At 41.2% G+C, this 15,266-nt stretch overlaps 2 protein-coding genes across 2 annotated transcripts; one reads left to right on the top strand and one right to left on the bottom strand.

Moving 5' to 3' along the window:
* Nucleotides 1-3,514: 3,514 nt before the first annotated feature.
* tmem50a (transmembrane protein 50A) lies at nucleotides 3,515-10,056 on the top strand. The gene is made up of 7 exons (XM_006807484.2): nucleotides 3,515-3,600; nucleotides 4,995-5,100; nucleotides 5,202-5,314; nucleotides 8,012-8,079; nucleotides 8,266-8,358; nucleotides 9,156-9,216; nucleotides 9,297-10,056. Exons 2-7 carry the CDS (start codon nucleotides 4,999-5,001, stop codon nucleotides 9,340-9,342), a joined length of 483 nt encoding a protein of 160 aa, XP_006807547.1. The 5' UTR covers nucleotides 3,515-3,600; nucleotides 4,995-4,998; the 3' UTR covers nucleotides 9,343-10,056.
* rhd (Rh blood group, D antigen) lies at nucleotides 9,847-15,266 on the bottom strand. Its single transcript, XM_087832677.1, has 10 exons — nucleotides 15,000-15,266; nucleotides 14,532-14,718; nucleotides 14,300-14,450; nucleotides 14,059-14,206; nucleotides 13,796-13,968; nucleotides 10,881-11,018; nucleotides 10,665-10,792; nucleotides 10,488-10,567; nucleotides 10,335-10,408; nucleotides 9,847-10,211 (listed from the first exon to the last, which is right to left on the bottom strand). The coding sequence occupies exons 1-10, from the start codon at nucleotides 15,142-15,144 to the stop codon at nucleotides 10,185-10,187; spliced, it is 1,251 nt and encodes a 416-aa protein (XP_087688803.1). The 5' UTR covers nucleotides 15,145-15,266; the 3' UTR covers nucleotides 9,847-10,184.

Consider the following 15,266-nt stretch of genomic DNA (forward strand, 5'->3'; position numbering starts at 1 on the left):
CTTCTGCCTTCCTTCTCTTATTTATCATCATCTTTTAAATAGTATTTACATCTCTGTTAAGAATTTTTATTCCTGTGTCGTGATCCGTCTGTGCTGTGAGTGGAAATTTCCTCATTTTCTTTGGAAAAACGTACGTTTTTAAGTGTAAACTTAAGTGTAAAGTTTCCACAAAAAGGCAGTTTTGTGTATTCAGTACTACGTTAATATTAAACAAAGTCTAGGGGCCAAAGCCAGCCAGTTGAAAGATCCGATCCAGCCTACTGCATGGCCCTGGAAAACAAGAAAACGCCAAGGATCATTGGACTTACAGCCTTCTTGCTGACCTAAGATATCACCAATTACCTGCTATAGTACACCAAGGTCAGCCCAAGATAATAAACTCCTGTTTTTTCACTACTGTACAATAGAATTACCACAAAAAATGTTTTTTTAATTGACAGGGAATAAGTCCAGGTGATGAGCTGGTGGGGTGTTTTCTTTCATTTTGCACACTTTTTTTGTCTATGTTAAAATGTTACAGCTAGGGATGCAACGATACCAATTTTTTCAAACCGATACGATACCGATACTTGGATCTGAGTACTTGCCGATACAGAGTACAAAAACCGATACTTCTACCACACACACACACACACACACACACAAATGCAGACAAGTTTTATTTTATTCTCTGCCGATAAAAAATAAAATCTTAACAAAAAAAAATAAAAAAATTTCTTCGCTGTTCCGGTCCACACTGCTGACATTTTGTTTAGCCTAGCTACAGCAGCCTCCAGTTTCTCTTTTTTATCTGGAGCCGCCAGTCTCACTCGCCTAACCCTGTGTCTGTTTAGCACGGGATGTCCCCCTAGTGGCCAATCTAAAAAACAACAACAGAAATGACAAGCCACCCTCTGATTAATGAAATAAGTTAGTATCGGTTCATGGTATTGGTTAACTTTTACGAGAATGAGTACACACACATTTTACAGTATCGGCCCCGATACCCGATACCAGTATTGGTATCGGTGCATCCCTAGTTACAGCCCATATAGTTGTACAGAGGGGTTCCTTTAATGTATAAAAACTGAGATGTAAGTTAAGACATCTCAGGGGTTAAATGCATTGATAATGTGTTACTGGATTCAGTGGTCCCGGCCATGTAACCTCCTGAGACTCAAGCTTTTGAAATGCATTTTTAATTTCCAGATATTTGTGATGAGTTTAACGTGGTAAATATAAAAATTAAGCATAATCTATATAATATAAAATAAACCATAAAAGTACTTTTAAAAAATGTCCTCATGCAGAGATTATAAGTTTATGTTATAATAAAATACAATAAAGTTGCCATAGTTTAACAAAATGTAAGATACTTTGTTCAACAGACAGGAGCAGAGAAACCAAAATGTTATATTCTCATATGACGACGTGAGGTTTCAGGAGGTTAATTTGGGAATGAAAGAAGACAAAGGATGAAAGAAATAAGATGTACTTCATTTATCCCAAAAACTGAGAAACTAGTGTGTTACAGTCACCAAAACACACAAAAAAAAAAGTCTCTCAATAACACAAATTTAACCAGCTCACAAAGATTACCCCCCCCCCCCCCCCCCCCACACACACACACACACACACACAACAATCACAAAATAAGGAGCTCAGTTAAATAAAGATAAAAGAAGTGAAGAGCTTGGTTCGCATTGCCGGCAATAAGTCGGACTCGTTCCCGGTGGGTGATGGGCTCCGCCAGGGCTGCCCTTTGTCACCGGTTCTGTTCATAATTTTTATGGACAGGATTTCTAGGCGCAGCCAAGTGGCGGAGGGCTTTCGCTTTGGTGGCCTCAGGATCTCATCTCTGATTTTTGCGGATGATGTGGTTCTGTTGGCTTCATCGGGTGAGGGCCTCCAGCTCGCACTGGAGCGGTTCGCAGCCGAGTGTGAAGCAGCGGGAATGAGGATCAGCACCTCCAAATCTGAGGCCATGGTTCTCAGCCGGAAAAGGGTGGAGTGCCCACTCCAGGTCGGGGATGAGTTCCTGCCCCAAGTGGAGGAGTTCAAGTATCTCGGGGTCTTGTTCGCGAGTGATGGGAGAAGGGAGCCGGAGATCGACAGACGGATTGGGGCTGCAGCTGCAGTAATGCAGACGCTGCACCGGTCCGTCGTGGTGAAGAGGGAGCTGAGTGTAAAAGCGAAGCTCTCAATTTACCGGTCGATCTACGTCCCTACCCTCACCTATGGCCACGAGCTGTGGGTAGTGACCGAAAGGACGAGATCGTGGATACAAGCGGCGGAAATGAGCTTCCTCCGAAGGGTGGCTGGCATCTCCCTTAGAGATAGGGTGAGAAGTTCGGCTATCCGGGAGGGGCTCAGAGTAGAGCCGCTGCTTCTCCACATCGAAAGGAGCCAGCTGAGGTGGTTTGGGCATCTGGTAAGGATGCCCCCTGGGCGCCTCCTGGGTGAGGTGTTCCAGGCATGTCCCACCGGGAGGAGGCCCCGGGGCAGACCCAGGACACGCTGGAGAGATTATATCTCTCGGCTGGCCTGGGAACGCCTTGGTGTTCCCCCGGATGAGCTGGAGGAGGTGGCTGGGGAGAGGGAGGTCTGGGCCTCTTTGCTTAGGCTGCTGCCCCCGCGACCCGGCCCCGGATAAAGCGGATGAAGATGAATGGATGGATGGATGGAGAAGTGAAGAGTTCAATAAACCCAAATCAAAATATCATACAACAAGGAGATTAATGAGTAAAATATATAAGGTCATGCTATATATGATTCCAATGGTTTATATGAATAAGATGTACTTTATTCCAATAATAAATAAACTACATCTATATATGATTCCAATGTTTTATTGGAATCATATATAGCATCGCTGTGATTTTAAAAAGGATAGTCAGAGGAATAAAGAGTGGGAGATCTGTGTGACACAAGGAAAAAAGTAGGATTAACTGTTTTATTGGAATCCGGTAAAATAAGCCTAACGGGATATTGTTTTCTTTCTTTGTTTTGTATGAACTCTGAATCTGAATTCTTTTGCAATTAATTGTTTAAATCATATAAAGAAATGTGGACAGAAATGTAAAGTATTTTATTATATTAGAATAAAGTGCCACAATTCTACTTATATGTCGCATATATATATTGATTATTATCATATCATTCCCTTATATTATAAATAGCATATAAGTGTGCCAAATGTGCGGCCCAGTAACAGTAACTGGTCCTCCAGAGGATCCTGTTCAGCCCGCTCAATAGCTGTGCAAAGAGTGATGAACAGTGTTAAAATGCGCAGGTACTGTAGAGATATGATGCCAGCCTTATTTCAGAAACACTAGTGACATTAATGAGTCATTAAATGGGAAACTGTGAACCCTTTTATATTAATTGCACTTATTTAGAAAGCTACTATGCAATTATTTTACTGGTCAGGAGTAACTGGAATTAGAAAGGAGAGATGTTTACAAATTCACACTTTATCCGTTGCTCCTGAAGGCAACAACATCAACAGCGTCTTTGATCGAAAAGGGTGTGGGTTAACTGCGCATGTGCATGACGAACCTCTGTCGGAAGCAAAGTCGGGTTTGTCCAAAGGTTTTACACATCAAAAAACGATAATAAAAGGTAGGAATTCCTTTGAAAATGGCACGAGGAACGGGTAACAGTGTCGGGATGTGTGTTTCTATCCGTTCCCGCCGCTGTCGTTTGGCTCGTGGTATTTTTTCAGCAACTTCGTAGCGAGAAGAAACCTTCAAGGAAATGTTTGCTAGTACCAAAGCGATGAACAAAAGAAAGCGAAAGCGCAGGGTTTTAATCAAACACACGAGCATCGTTTGAGTTTCTAAAACTTATACCTGCTATTATCATCCCCTTAGGGACTTAATGGATATTGCAGGTGGCGATTAAACGGGATAAATGTGGAGTTACAGTATTGTTGGTGTTTGTGCGCGAGCATGAGCCTACTGTACGGCGCCTGCGCACTGATGGATTTTTGTGTCAGATTTCAGTCCACTTTTCTGACTTCGCTTATTGATTATTGGAAATAAGCATAATGAACAGCTGTTTTTCATGTTGCCTGCACTTACATTAGTGGAGTCAGGAATACACCTGGCTGGCTGTGGAAAGTGTGATGTCATAATTTATTTAAACTTTAATAAATCAGCTGTTCCTCCTGTACACAATGGGGTGGAAATTTTGCTGAGACACTTTTCCTTACTACATTCAGTGATCCATTTTTGCTGTTTTAAGAGTCACATAACGAATCAGCTGTGTCATTGTTGTTATGCATTCTCCAGACGGTGGCCTCCAGGGACGCTGTAATAATCTAGTAGCTGTGGCAATAGCCAGAGCGTTGATGTTCAGTTATTGAACCTAAAGTAGACGGCTTAGCATCATTATTTGAGTAGGTGGGTTTCCACGAGTCCTGAGGTTCAGGACAAATCCAGAGTAAGTGTGTCCTCCACACCTCCATCAAAAGTCAATGGGAGCTGAAATCTACTCCTGGACAAGCTACTGTTCTGTCCGGTGTTATTTGTGTATTATTTTCAGTTGTATTGTATTTTTACCAATTTCATTATTTTTCTATTTGTATTTTATTTTATTAGACTGAACATTAAAAAAAATATATTACTGTTTTTCCCCCCTTTTCCCCTCTTGACCTCCTTAATTTAATACATTTATTTGATATTTAACAACCAGTTTTAGCCTGTTGTGTTTTAGTTTTTATTTTCTGAACTTTTTAAATTTTTTATAGTCAGTGTATATATTCTATGAAAATATGTATTTATGATTAAATTGAATTATTTTATTTCAATTTTTTCTTATTCACCTCATTGTATTATATTCAGCTTTTTAAGGTTTGACTTGATTTGATTTTAACAGATTTTTATGTGTAATATTTATATTTTACATTTTACATTAATTAAAATATGTTATTTGTTTTTTTTCAGACTGTTTAAACTGAGCTGCCTTTCTCTTAATTCAAATCCTGACTTACATCTACATTTACTTTTTTCCAGAGTCATGTCGGGATTTCTGGATGGGATCCGGTGCGGAGAATGTGAGTGTAATGTGGACTGGGGAGAGCGAAGAAACACAATTGCCTCTATAGCTGCTGGAGTCCTGGTATTTCCACTGATTTCTTCAAGACAATAAAGATATATATATATATAAATCTGTATAGAAGATTTTACATATTTACATAACCGGGGATGTTGTTTTTGCAGTTTTTCACCGGCTGGTGGATCATCATTGATGCTGCAGTGAAATACCCGGCACAGGATGAATTTCATCATGCATATCACACCTGTGGAGTCATCGCTACCGTGGCCTTTCTCATGTAAGACAGACTGCAGCTGTTTGGTGTTTCTGAAGCTTTAAAGCTCAACCTGCAAATCACATGCGTACTGTCACAGAGGAAGTAGAGCTGATGTCACATGACCTTAAAAACAACAACAACAGCGATTTAGTCACGTAATAACTGGGAGTCAGGGGATTTTGCCCCTTTCTGTTTTCAAAAGTGATTGATGACCCTGTCTAAGGTGACACTGATACCAGCTTTGATCTTTTTATTCAGAGACATTTGTTAACATGTGAGTTAAATTTACACGTGTCAGGCATGTGAAAAGTCTCAATAGCTAAATGAATGTGAAGAGAGACAACTTTAGCTTCACAGTGTGGATTTAGAGATATCTCCAAAACAGGAAGTCTGGAACCGGTTCTTTTTTATCTTTATTGTTTCACAAAAATTTAAAAAGGGGATGCCCAGAATTTACATTTTTTGAAATGCAGCAATTTAACATGAGCAAAGCAAAATGCAAGTAAGATAAAAATAATTCAATGAACAAACTGTACTCTGAGATCATGCTGGTTTCTACTGCTGGTTTTGAGATGAGGGAGATAGAGGAAAACATCCGCATCCTGACCACTGACACCAGTCTGTGCCGATATAATCCAGTAGGAATGCAGAAAAAAGTTCTCCAATACCTCTGTGATTATAACCCGGCACAGCAAAAAATAAGAAGGGAAAAAGACGCAAATTCTAATTCTAAATTGTAAGTCCACAGTGTTTCTGCTTTTTACACAGTGCCTGCTTGGTGCTCTCACTCTCACACACACAGAGCCAAGGGTGCACCGTGGTCATAACAATGCTCCTGGAATCTGGGTGAAAAAGTCAGGCATGAGGGTCATTACATTACTGAAACTACATTTTCTTACTCCTGTATTGATTATATTTATTCTTGATTATATTCTGATTAGAATTAAGCATGATTTAGTTCTCTGTATCACTGCAACCATAAAAAGGCTGGATGTTAAGTCCTCTTATTCCACTTTTGGATGAAGATAAGCCCAGGGATCTCAGTCTCTTCGACACCCCCTCCTTGAGATCACTGGCTGCCTGTCATGGTGGTTAAGACGGGGGAGTCCACTTCATCAGCAGTGAACAGATGTTGCAAGGCCGATGAGCTGGTCCCCAGTTCTGGGGTCCAGCAGGGCCCTGAGTTGGCTCAAGGACTGTGGCCGGTCACCATCACTCATCTCGTGCTCTTCCATCTACTCAATTTTCCTGATCTTGTATGTCCTCATCGACCTGGATGTTTTTGTAGCAACTTCCCTCATAGTAATCGGACTTGCACTCCCAGCTGGATGTTTGAATGGTGGCAGGTTTGGTCCAGCAAAAATAAAACCGCCATTAGGCAGATGTGTAGAGGTGATTTGGTGCCCATCAGGGTAGTAAACTCCATCAATATCCCTGCAGATTCCAGATAGTGCAGAGATCTACTCTATCTTGGCCCAGCTCAAAAACGGTGGCTACTGGGACTGTTGGACTAAACTGGGAATCCATATGCAAGAAGATCCCCCACGCGCTGTGGTGTTGGAGTTTATCTTTGTGGCACAATGTGCACTGTAAGGCAGCAGTGACACTTCAGTGATACTTTGCACTATGAGCATCTGTTCCACACTGGATGCACCTGCTGCCCCCTCTGAACGGTCCTTTTTGGGTTGTGCTTGTTGTGTTTTCGGCCATGGTTCCTTAATGTCCCAGGAGTTTCTTCCATAACCTGTTATAAGCTCCTCGGAGGTGCTGTTTTCCCCCCTCCTCATGTCTGAGGTCATCACTAATGGATTAATGACAAAACTTCTCTCCTGCCCCCCTGGAGCTTTACTGTGTGTAACCTGTGTAACTACACAGGTTGTGCCGTGTTTGCATCCTGTTCCTAAATATTTACTTTTTCTGTAACTCAAGGTTGTACTCTCCTCAAAATAATCACTCTTGCTTATTTCTTTATGACTGCTAGTCTTAACAGCTTCTCTGTTTTTGCTAACTCGCTTTCACAAAACACACAAAAGGACATATGTTTCAAGTTCAAGCAAATATAAATGCTTCAAATATTGAGTAATTTTGTCCCAAAATAAGATTTAACACCTTTTTTTCCCTGCAAGATGTATTTCCACCTCTCCTCTGCGCAGTTTCATAACTTTATACATAACATACATGTCTATGTTATTGATGCATTAAGTCAAGGAAGAGTTTAAAAAGGACTTTTACCCACGAGCACCTGAACAGGTTTAATCATTTTGGGGTGTTTTTAGAGTCCTGTGAGTTCGCCTTGTGAAACGTGTCCTCAGAAAGATTTCTAACATTTAGTGGGTTTATGTTGATTCTCTTTCAACACTTTGTTAATCATAGTGAAATCTCTGTGCACACAGTGCTGCAACCTTCAGTCCGATGCATGCAGTTCAGCTGTAGAGTTGTTATTTTTTGTAAAAAGCCAGACTTTGACCCTAATCACGTCAGAAAGCAGCCTCATCTTAAGGCTTTAAGATGGGACTTGACAGTACCCATGTGTGGATTTTAGCGCTGGTTGATGAAGGACTTTTTGGTTTGCATGTAATAAACACATTTATACAACACTTACAGAGTTAACTGGCCTGGATAGTGTTTATAAATAACTTTTCTGCCCCAACAGTTATTAGTTACTTTTTTCGGGTTGTAACATCTGAAGATTGTGTATTCTGCTTTTTTCCCTTTTAGGATAAATGCTGTTTCAAATGGCCAAGTGAGAGGAGACAGCTACAGCGAAGGCTGCATGGGACAGACAGGTGTGTGTCTGCTGTGATGACGACAGGTTGTCTATTTTCATTTAGCAATTATTTATTTAACGTCTCAGATCTGCTTTCTACTGTTCTTGTGGCGTGTATCTGCGCATGTAGTAAAACGCAACGTGGTAAACGAAGCTCGACGCCACGTCACTCAGTGTCCCGCCCTTTCTTATCTTTTACTTGCAGGTGCTCGAGTGTGGCTCTTTATCGGCTTCATGCTGGCTTTTGGCTCCCTCATCGCCTCCATGTGGATTCTCTTTGGAGGATTTGTAGTGCCCCGTGAGTCCACTTTATCTGCTTAGCACTTTTCTACTCGGCCCAAGTGTTCAGCTGTGTTTTTAACTGTAGAAACTTTGGCACCTCGGTTTCCTTTTCTGATCATAAAATTTAAACCGGGCCGGTTCAACAACAGTGAGCGACAATAAGTGCAGCAAATCAGATTGTTTCATGACAGTTACTGAAGCATGACCACACACATCCACAAACCGACACAGACTCATCATATGACGCCAGCACGAGGCAGCTCTGACTGTGCAAACAGGAAACGTCCATTAATAGTAAACACCTGTAGACCCTTTTTTTTCATTATAATATGAATGAATATAATGGAAATAATTTGTATTTCCAGTTGGAGCCATTTTTCCACGTAGTGACGTGCAGAGGCAAAGCTATAAACAAAAGTGTCCCTGCCTAAAAAGATCTAATTGTATTTATAAACAGCATGACTGTGGTCATATTACACAGTTATACAGTCCGCGTACCTGGACTCATCGATGTTTAGTTGTCTGTACGCAGCTGTTTCATAACCCAGCTATGAAGTGTGTGTTTAAAAAGAGAAAGGCATGCGTTCTTTAATGTGATAATTTGAATAACACTTGTCGCTTGGTAAGAGACGGTCTGAGTGATTCGGCGTCGTCTGCGGTGCGACCTGTGTTAGGATAGGCAGATAACGTTCACGCATCAGGTAAAAATGAGGCTGTTTAGAGGGATCTTTGCTGCAGTAAAGAACTCTTGGATCAAAGCTGTGACGGCGTGATGCTGTAACTGACGCCGTGAACCTGTTGCGTCTTTTGCAGAGAAGCCCACTGTGTACCCTGGAATTGCTGTTTTCTTCCAAAATGCGTTCATTTTCTTCGGGTGAGTTGTTGAGTCCTCTTTCTCTCGTCCGTTTCAGGACAATGAAAACATTTCACTCATCTTATCGTTTTCCTCTTCAGGGGTTTGGTGTTCAAGTTTGGTCGTACAGAGGATCTCTGGCAGTAATGAACTCTGCGTGTCTCTTCATGTCCACAGTTATACACTCTGCTTTCTATACTGAGACTGTATGCTTCAGTGGGTATTCACTTTATATATAAACTATTTCCTTTTTTTTAGCCTTCAGATTAACATGTTTAATTTATCTGGTTTGCTGTATAAAAGCTAAATCATAATTAAGCACAAATCTTCATAGATTTCTTTAAAGTTTGAATATTTTCAAATGTGGCGTGTCTATTTGCACTCGGACTCTGTAGCCATGTTGTTAAAATGGTTTACTTATGCATAAACAAAATTGTGTATTTTGGGAGCTTCAAGACACTAAACTGTCTCCATCTCCTTTGTTTTATGGCATCCCTTAATTTGGCCCGCCAAGCGCACGTTCCATAAATGGTTATGGTACAAAATATTAACTGAGACGGATGCTTCGTAGATGTGTACACATACATGTTTCATTGAATGTAACCATGTGGGGTTGTTTGTAATTTTGCAGGAATAACACTATATCAGCTCTGAAAGTTTGCAGCAGTCCAGATTTATTGTTGAGTTTCAGTTAGCCCACAGTGCTGACCTCTGGCAGACAGAGGTTTCACATCTGTAGGGTATCCTTTCAGTGCTGCGACTTTGTATTGGAATGCAACATCTGTCCATTCAGCTTGTGTAACACCCAGAGCATCAGTGTTTCACAGCCATGGCAGCAATAAAAACATACTGAGCAGTAAATCAGTCTGACACTCCTCACTCCTGATTTTTATCCTCTTTTTTTTACCTCACACAAAAAAATATATCCCACTACATTATTTTAGAAAAGTCAGGAGAGAGTGAAATTATATAGAGGGGTCTTCGTCTTCTTATTTGCGCACAGCCAGGTGAGAAAACTGCAAAAACATGAAAACATTTTGTCTAAGGTTTTAAAGTTCAGCATTTTTTGGAAAATATGTCAGAAATATCTGCAGACTTTAATTATTGAAAGGGAAGCATTAAAGAAGATGACTGCATACCTCCCAGAAGGCTTGATCATCAAAGCAATTCTTGTACTGGGGTGGTCTCCAAAACTTCAACCTGATAAGGAGTCCTTCAAACAAGGAGATGAAACTTATAAAGGAGACGGCGCACTGACTGTACCTGCTGCTGGAATAGAGGTTAAGGCATACCTGTAAGGATTCCCAGCGTCACACTCAGAGCGATGGTGATGAGGAGACTACAGATGTGAAATACAGCAAACCGGATTGCTCTGTCAGAAGAAGAAGGAAAGAAAAACAAATAATTACGCAGGGTGTTCCTTCTTTTACGTGTTGCAGTCCAACATCACGGGACCGTTTCATTCTTACACTGTGTGATCATCTGAGTCTTTGATCTGCAGGACAAGCTGCGCTATCCATCCCAGTAGACCAGGAAGTGCATGACTGCTTAAGACAGCGCATGTGTCATGGCACTGAAATGCCAGCAGCATGTGGATCTGCGAAATAAGTTAACAGCTGAGTTTTATCATACAGACTGTGCAAGCTTGAGGCAAATGTCCACGTCTAGGAGGGGGTGAAGAAAACCTTAAGATACTGGAATCCAATGGATGATATTATGGCAGCAGCAAAGCCGATTATCATGGCTTCCCAAGGATGACGAACTGCTGACATGGAGACGCCGACAGCGATGCCACCAGCGAGGATGCAGGACTGCAGGTGGATCTGAGAGAAAATCAGACTTTTAGGTGCTTCACATGGTGACGAAGCTGAGCTTCCACTGTAAATTTTAATAAACACCAAAATTTGTTTAAATTAACCCCACTTTTTTTTAGTAAGTAAAAAAAAAAAAACCTCTTTGGAGTCCACCAAAAGTTTGTGAATAACATAAACTTAATTTTTGTCATATTTTAGGAGGTTTCTGTGTTAACGCAGCCAGAACATCAAAAAACACTCATGGCTTTAAAGCGTATTTAGGTGCTGATAATTGCAGTCCTCATTTTTTTAAATAAAATACTGACAAAAATAATATTTTACATTAGTCACTTTATTAGGTACGCCTGTTCATCTGCTCAGTAATGCAAATATATAATCAGCTAATCACATGGCAGTAGTTTTGTGCATTCAAACATGCAGGCATGGTCAAAAAGAAAGGGGATTCCCACTGGCTGAAAATGCTTTGAAAGGCAGTACAGTAACTCAAATATCACTCGGTACAACAAAGGTGTGCACAAGAGCGTCTCTGAATGCATAACATGTGGAACCTTGAAGCAGATGGTTTTACCAGCAGCAGAAGATCACACCAAGCTAATTAAAACTAGAAAAATTTGCATTTCCTGCGAAAATGCTGTGTGGATGCCTTAACGCTGAAGATGTCTGCTGAAAAAAGCTGAAAAAAAGTGTTGCCCTGAGTAGGATTCGAACCTGGCCCTTCTGGTCTCAAGGCGGCTAGTCATCTCACTGAGCCAAACTCATTCTCGCACAAAAGAGGTGGAGAGACTGACAATTCTGATAAAATGAGAAGAAGCTGCTGAGAAATGTGCTGATAAGAGGTGAAAAGGCTGAAAATTTTGCTGAAAAGAGTTGAATGAGCAGAATTTCTGCTGAAAAGAGGTTTTTTCTGAAAACAGCTCAAAAAGCTGGGATTTGTGCTGAAAAAATATAAAATTCTGCTGAAAAGAGGTGAATGAGCAGAATTTCTGTTGAAAAGATGGAAAGAAGCAGAAAGTTGCGCTGAAAAGAGATAAATCAGCAGAATTTCTGCTGAAAAGAGTTTTTTCTGAAAACAGCTGAGATTTGTGCTGAAAAGAGGTGAAAATTCTGCTCAAAAGAGTTCAATCAGCATAATTTCTGCTGAAAAGAGGTAAAGAAGCAGAAAGTTGCGCTTAAAAGAGATAAATCAGCATAATTTCTGCTGAAAAGAGGTAAAGAAGCAGAAAGTTGCGCTTAAAAGAGATAAATCAGCATAATTTCTGCTCAAAAGAGTTTTTTTTCTGAAAACAGCTGAAAAAGCTGGGATTTGTGCTCAAAAGTGGTGAAAAAATTTAAAATTCTGCTGAAAAGAGTTCAATCAGCAGAAATTCTGCTGAAAAGTGCTGAATGAGCAGAATTTCTGCTGAAAAGATGGAAAGAAGCAGAAAGTTGCGCTTAAAAGAGATAAATCAGCATAATTTCTGCTCAAAAGAGTTTTTTTTCTGAAAACAGCTGAGATTTGTGCTAATAAGAGGTGAAAAGGCTGAAAAGAGTTAAAAAAAGTTTAACTGTTAACTGAAAGAAAGGTTGCCATAAGCGGGATTTGAACCCTGGCCTCCCAGTCTGAGAACGGATGCTCATCTCACTGAGCTAAAACACAGGTCAACCCAGCAAGGAAAATCAGTGAGGCCACTTATAATGTGGCAGAAAAGGGCAAAAAATATTGCAAAAAAAATTCAATATCTCAAAAAGTATAGAAGTTATGAGCACCAAAAGTCATAGCCGGCATTAGCAGAAAGAGCAGAATTTTTTAAGATTTGAACGGTGCAAATAGCACAAAAACTGAGGGAGTAGTTAGGCGCCAAAAAGTGTACGGAAGCAACCAGAATAATAAAGTAGGATAATAATAAAGTATAAAGAGAAACAGGAACTCAATAGTGTGGATGCCCTTTCAGGCATCCACACAATTAGACAACAGAAGTCTGGTATTTCTGCTGTGATGGTAGGGTCTGAATTTGGAGTAAACGGCACGAAAGCATGGATGCTGCCTTGTGTCAAGAGTTCAGAGTGTAACGGTGTCACACTCTGAGCCCCTCAGTGCCAACTAAGAATCTTTTAAATGCCACAGCCTGCCTGAGTGTTGTTGCTGACCATGTCCATCCCTTTATGATCACAACTTGCACATCTAAAACTGGTTTCTTGAGCATGGCGATGAGTTCACTGAACTCAAATGGTCTCCAAAAAATATCTCTGACGAATGTTTCCTGCCCCTTGATGAATCTGCCGCAAAGAATTAAGACAGCTTATAAAGGAAAATGTGGTCCAACCTGACACTAGCAAGGTGTATCTAATAAAGTGGCAGATGAGAGCATTTCCCCATTAAAATATTAATAAAAGCCCTTCCTGTGGGGATAGTTTAAATGGGAAGAAAAGCAGTGTTTCCAGCTGTTCAGAGAGAGTAGAAATGAAAAAAGCTAAAATGAAAGCAGATAAACTGATAGATCTTTACTTTAATGTTGCTTTAAGCCAGCAGCTGCTACCATATATCTCTCTTTCTAACAGAGATGCCTACAGGTAGCAGGGATTAGTCTAAAGAGCAGCACAGCATTTGGTCCACTGCATTTATTTTAAAGCTTTAGTTTTAAAGCAAAATGAGCAAAAACAGCTAGCTGTATTCAAACTGACTTTTTGTGGGCCAGTAAAAGTCTGTCTACTGGCACAGAGGGGAAGTTTTATGCTGGACACCTTATGTTGACATTGCACATAAAGCCCCATAATAATGTGCAAACATATCAAGTGTCAGGTCATACCAGGTTTAGTTTTCCCTTGCGGTTGGAGAGCACAGACACCGCAGCTGCTGTCACAGCACTAACGGCCAGGGCCAGGTAGGTGCTGCACACGGCTTCCAGCTTCCTCCCAGGAGTGCGATCCTCCACGAGGACAGAGTTAAAACTGGGCCAAAACATCCAGAGGAAAACAGTCCCTGGAGAGGAGAGACAGATTCAGGTGTAGACAGATTCACTAGAGTGGAAATTAGCCAAATGATGCAGCAGATATCTGGGAAAGCTGTTACCTAACATGGAGAACAATCCCATCTTTGTGTCAAATTTCTCCTTTTCATATCGCTGCTCTGAGCCTTTACGGTAAAGTGTCCCTGTCAGCATGAGTCCAAACAAGGACCCAAAGATGTGAAGCATCATGATGCTGATCAGAGGACGGGTCTAGAAGGACCAGAAAAACATCAGCAGCAGCAGCATATCGATGTGAATACACTTTATCTAAAGATATGATATGAGGGTGAAACGTGGGCTTACGTTCAGGAGAAACTGCAGAAGCCATTTGTTTAGGATGAACCCTGACACCTCGAGCAGTCCAATAAGGATGAGGTGGACTGGGTTGGTCTTCCCCAGCACAGCTCCAATTGAAATGAGGGCCGAGGCAGTGCACATCTCAGCAACTATCAGGCTACAGCAAACAAGTTCCAGTTAGATTTATTTATATAAGCTGCTTTAGAGGAAATTATCTGCACCAACCGTCTCCTCCCACCTTTTCAGATCTATCCTGAGCCTTCCCCTGTAGTACAAGGACTCCACGCCGTTCAGTATGAGGGCCCACTGGGTGCCCATGGCAGCCACAAGGAGGTTGAACCCGGAGCCACTGAAACCATGGCGCACTAGAAAAGTTCCCAAAAAGCCAAAGCCTAGAATCACTATCACATTCACATCCTGGAACTCTGAAAAAGAAGAAGAGAAGGCACAAAAATAAACAGTTACAGCTGAATTTTAGCTGAGGACACAACACATTTACTCACGGGCTTATCAATGACCAACAAACGGCAGCTCCTCCCCACACTCTTGGACTGAAGTGTGTTTATTTCGCACACTAAAGCATGCACATGAAGTTAGTTTAAAAGATAGTTGCTTCATAAATTAGCTAATCAAAGTAAACACGAACTCTCCATCTTTAACCTCATCTGACCCCCCCCCCCTTCAAGCTCACAAAAATAAAACTCACCTGGGTAACGTTTGCTGAAGTCATCAGCGTTTCCATTTCTTTCGATTTCAGTGTAAAAAGCAAATATGATGATAAACCCAGTCTGCAGGAAAAGCAGCAAGGGTGCCAGACGAGAGCGCAGGCTTGGTGCGTATTGAGGAGGCATTGAAGATGTTTGCTCCACAACTTCTCTTCACACTGATGCTCAGACAAACGGGCGCAACCCCACAGCACGCAGCTTCTCCTCTTTATCAGCTGCTGCGCATGAAAGCGTCTTGGCAAGACAGC

The sequence above is a fragment of the Neolamprologus brichardi genome, chromosome 19 (genome assembly GCF_056152115.1).
Source record: "Neolamprologus brichardi isolate AB-2024 chromosome 19, ASM5615211v1, whole genome shotgun sequence".
NCBI classification, from domain to species: Eukaryota; Metazoa; Chordata; class Actinopteri; order Cichliformes; family Cichlidae; genus Neolamprologus; species Neolamprologus brichardi.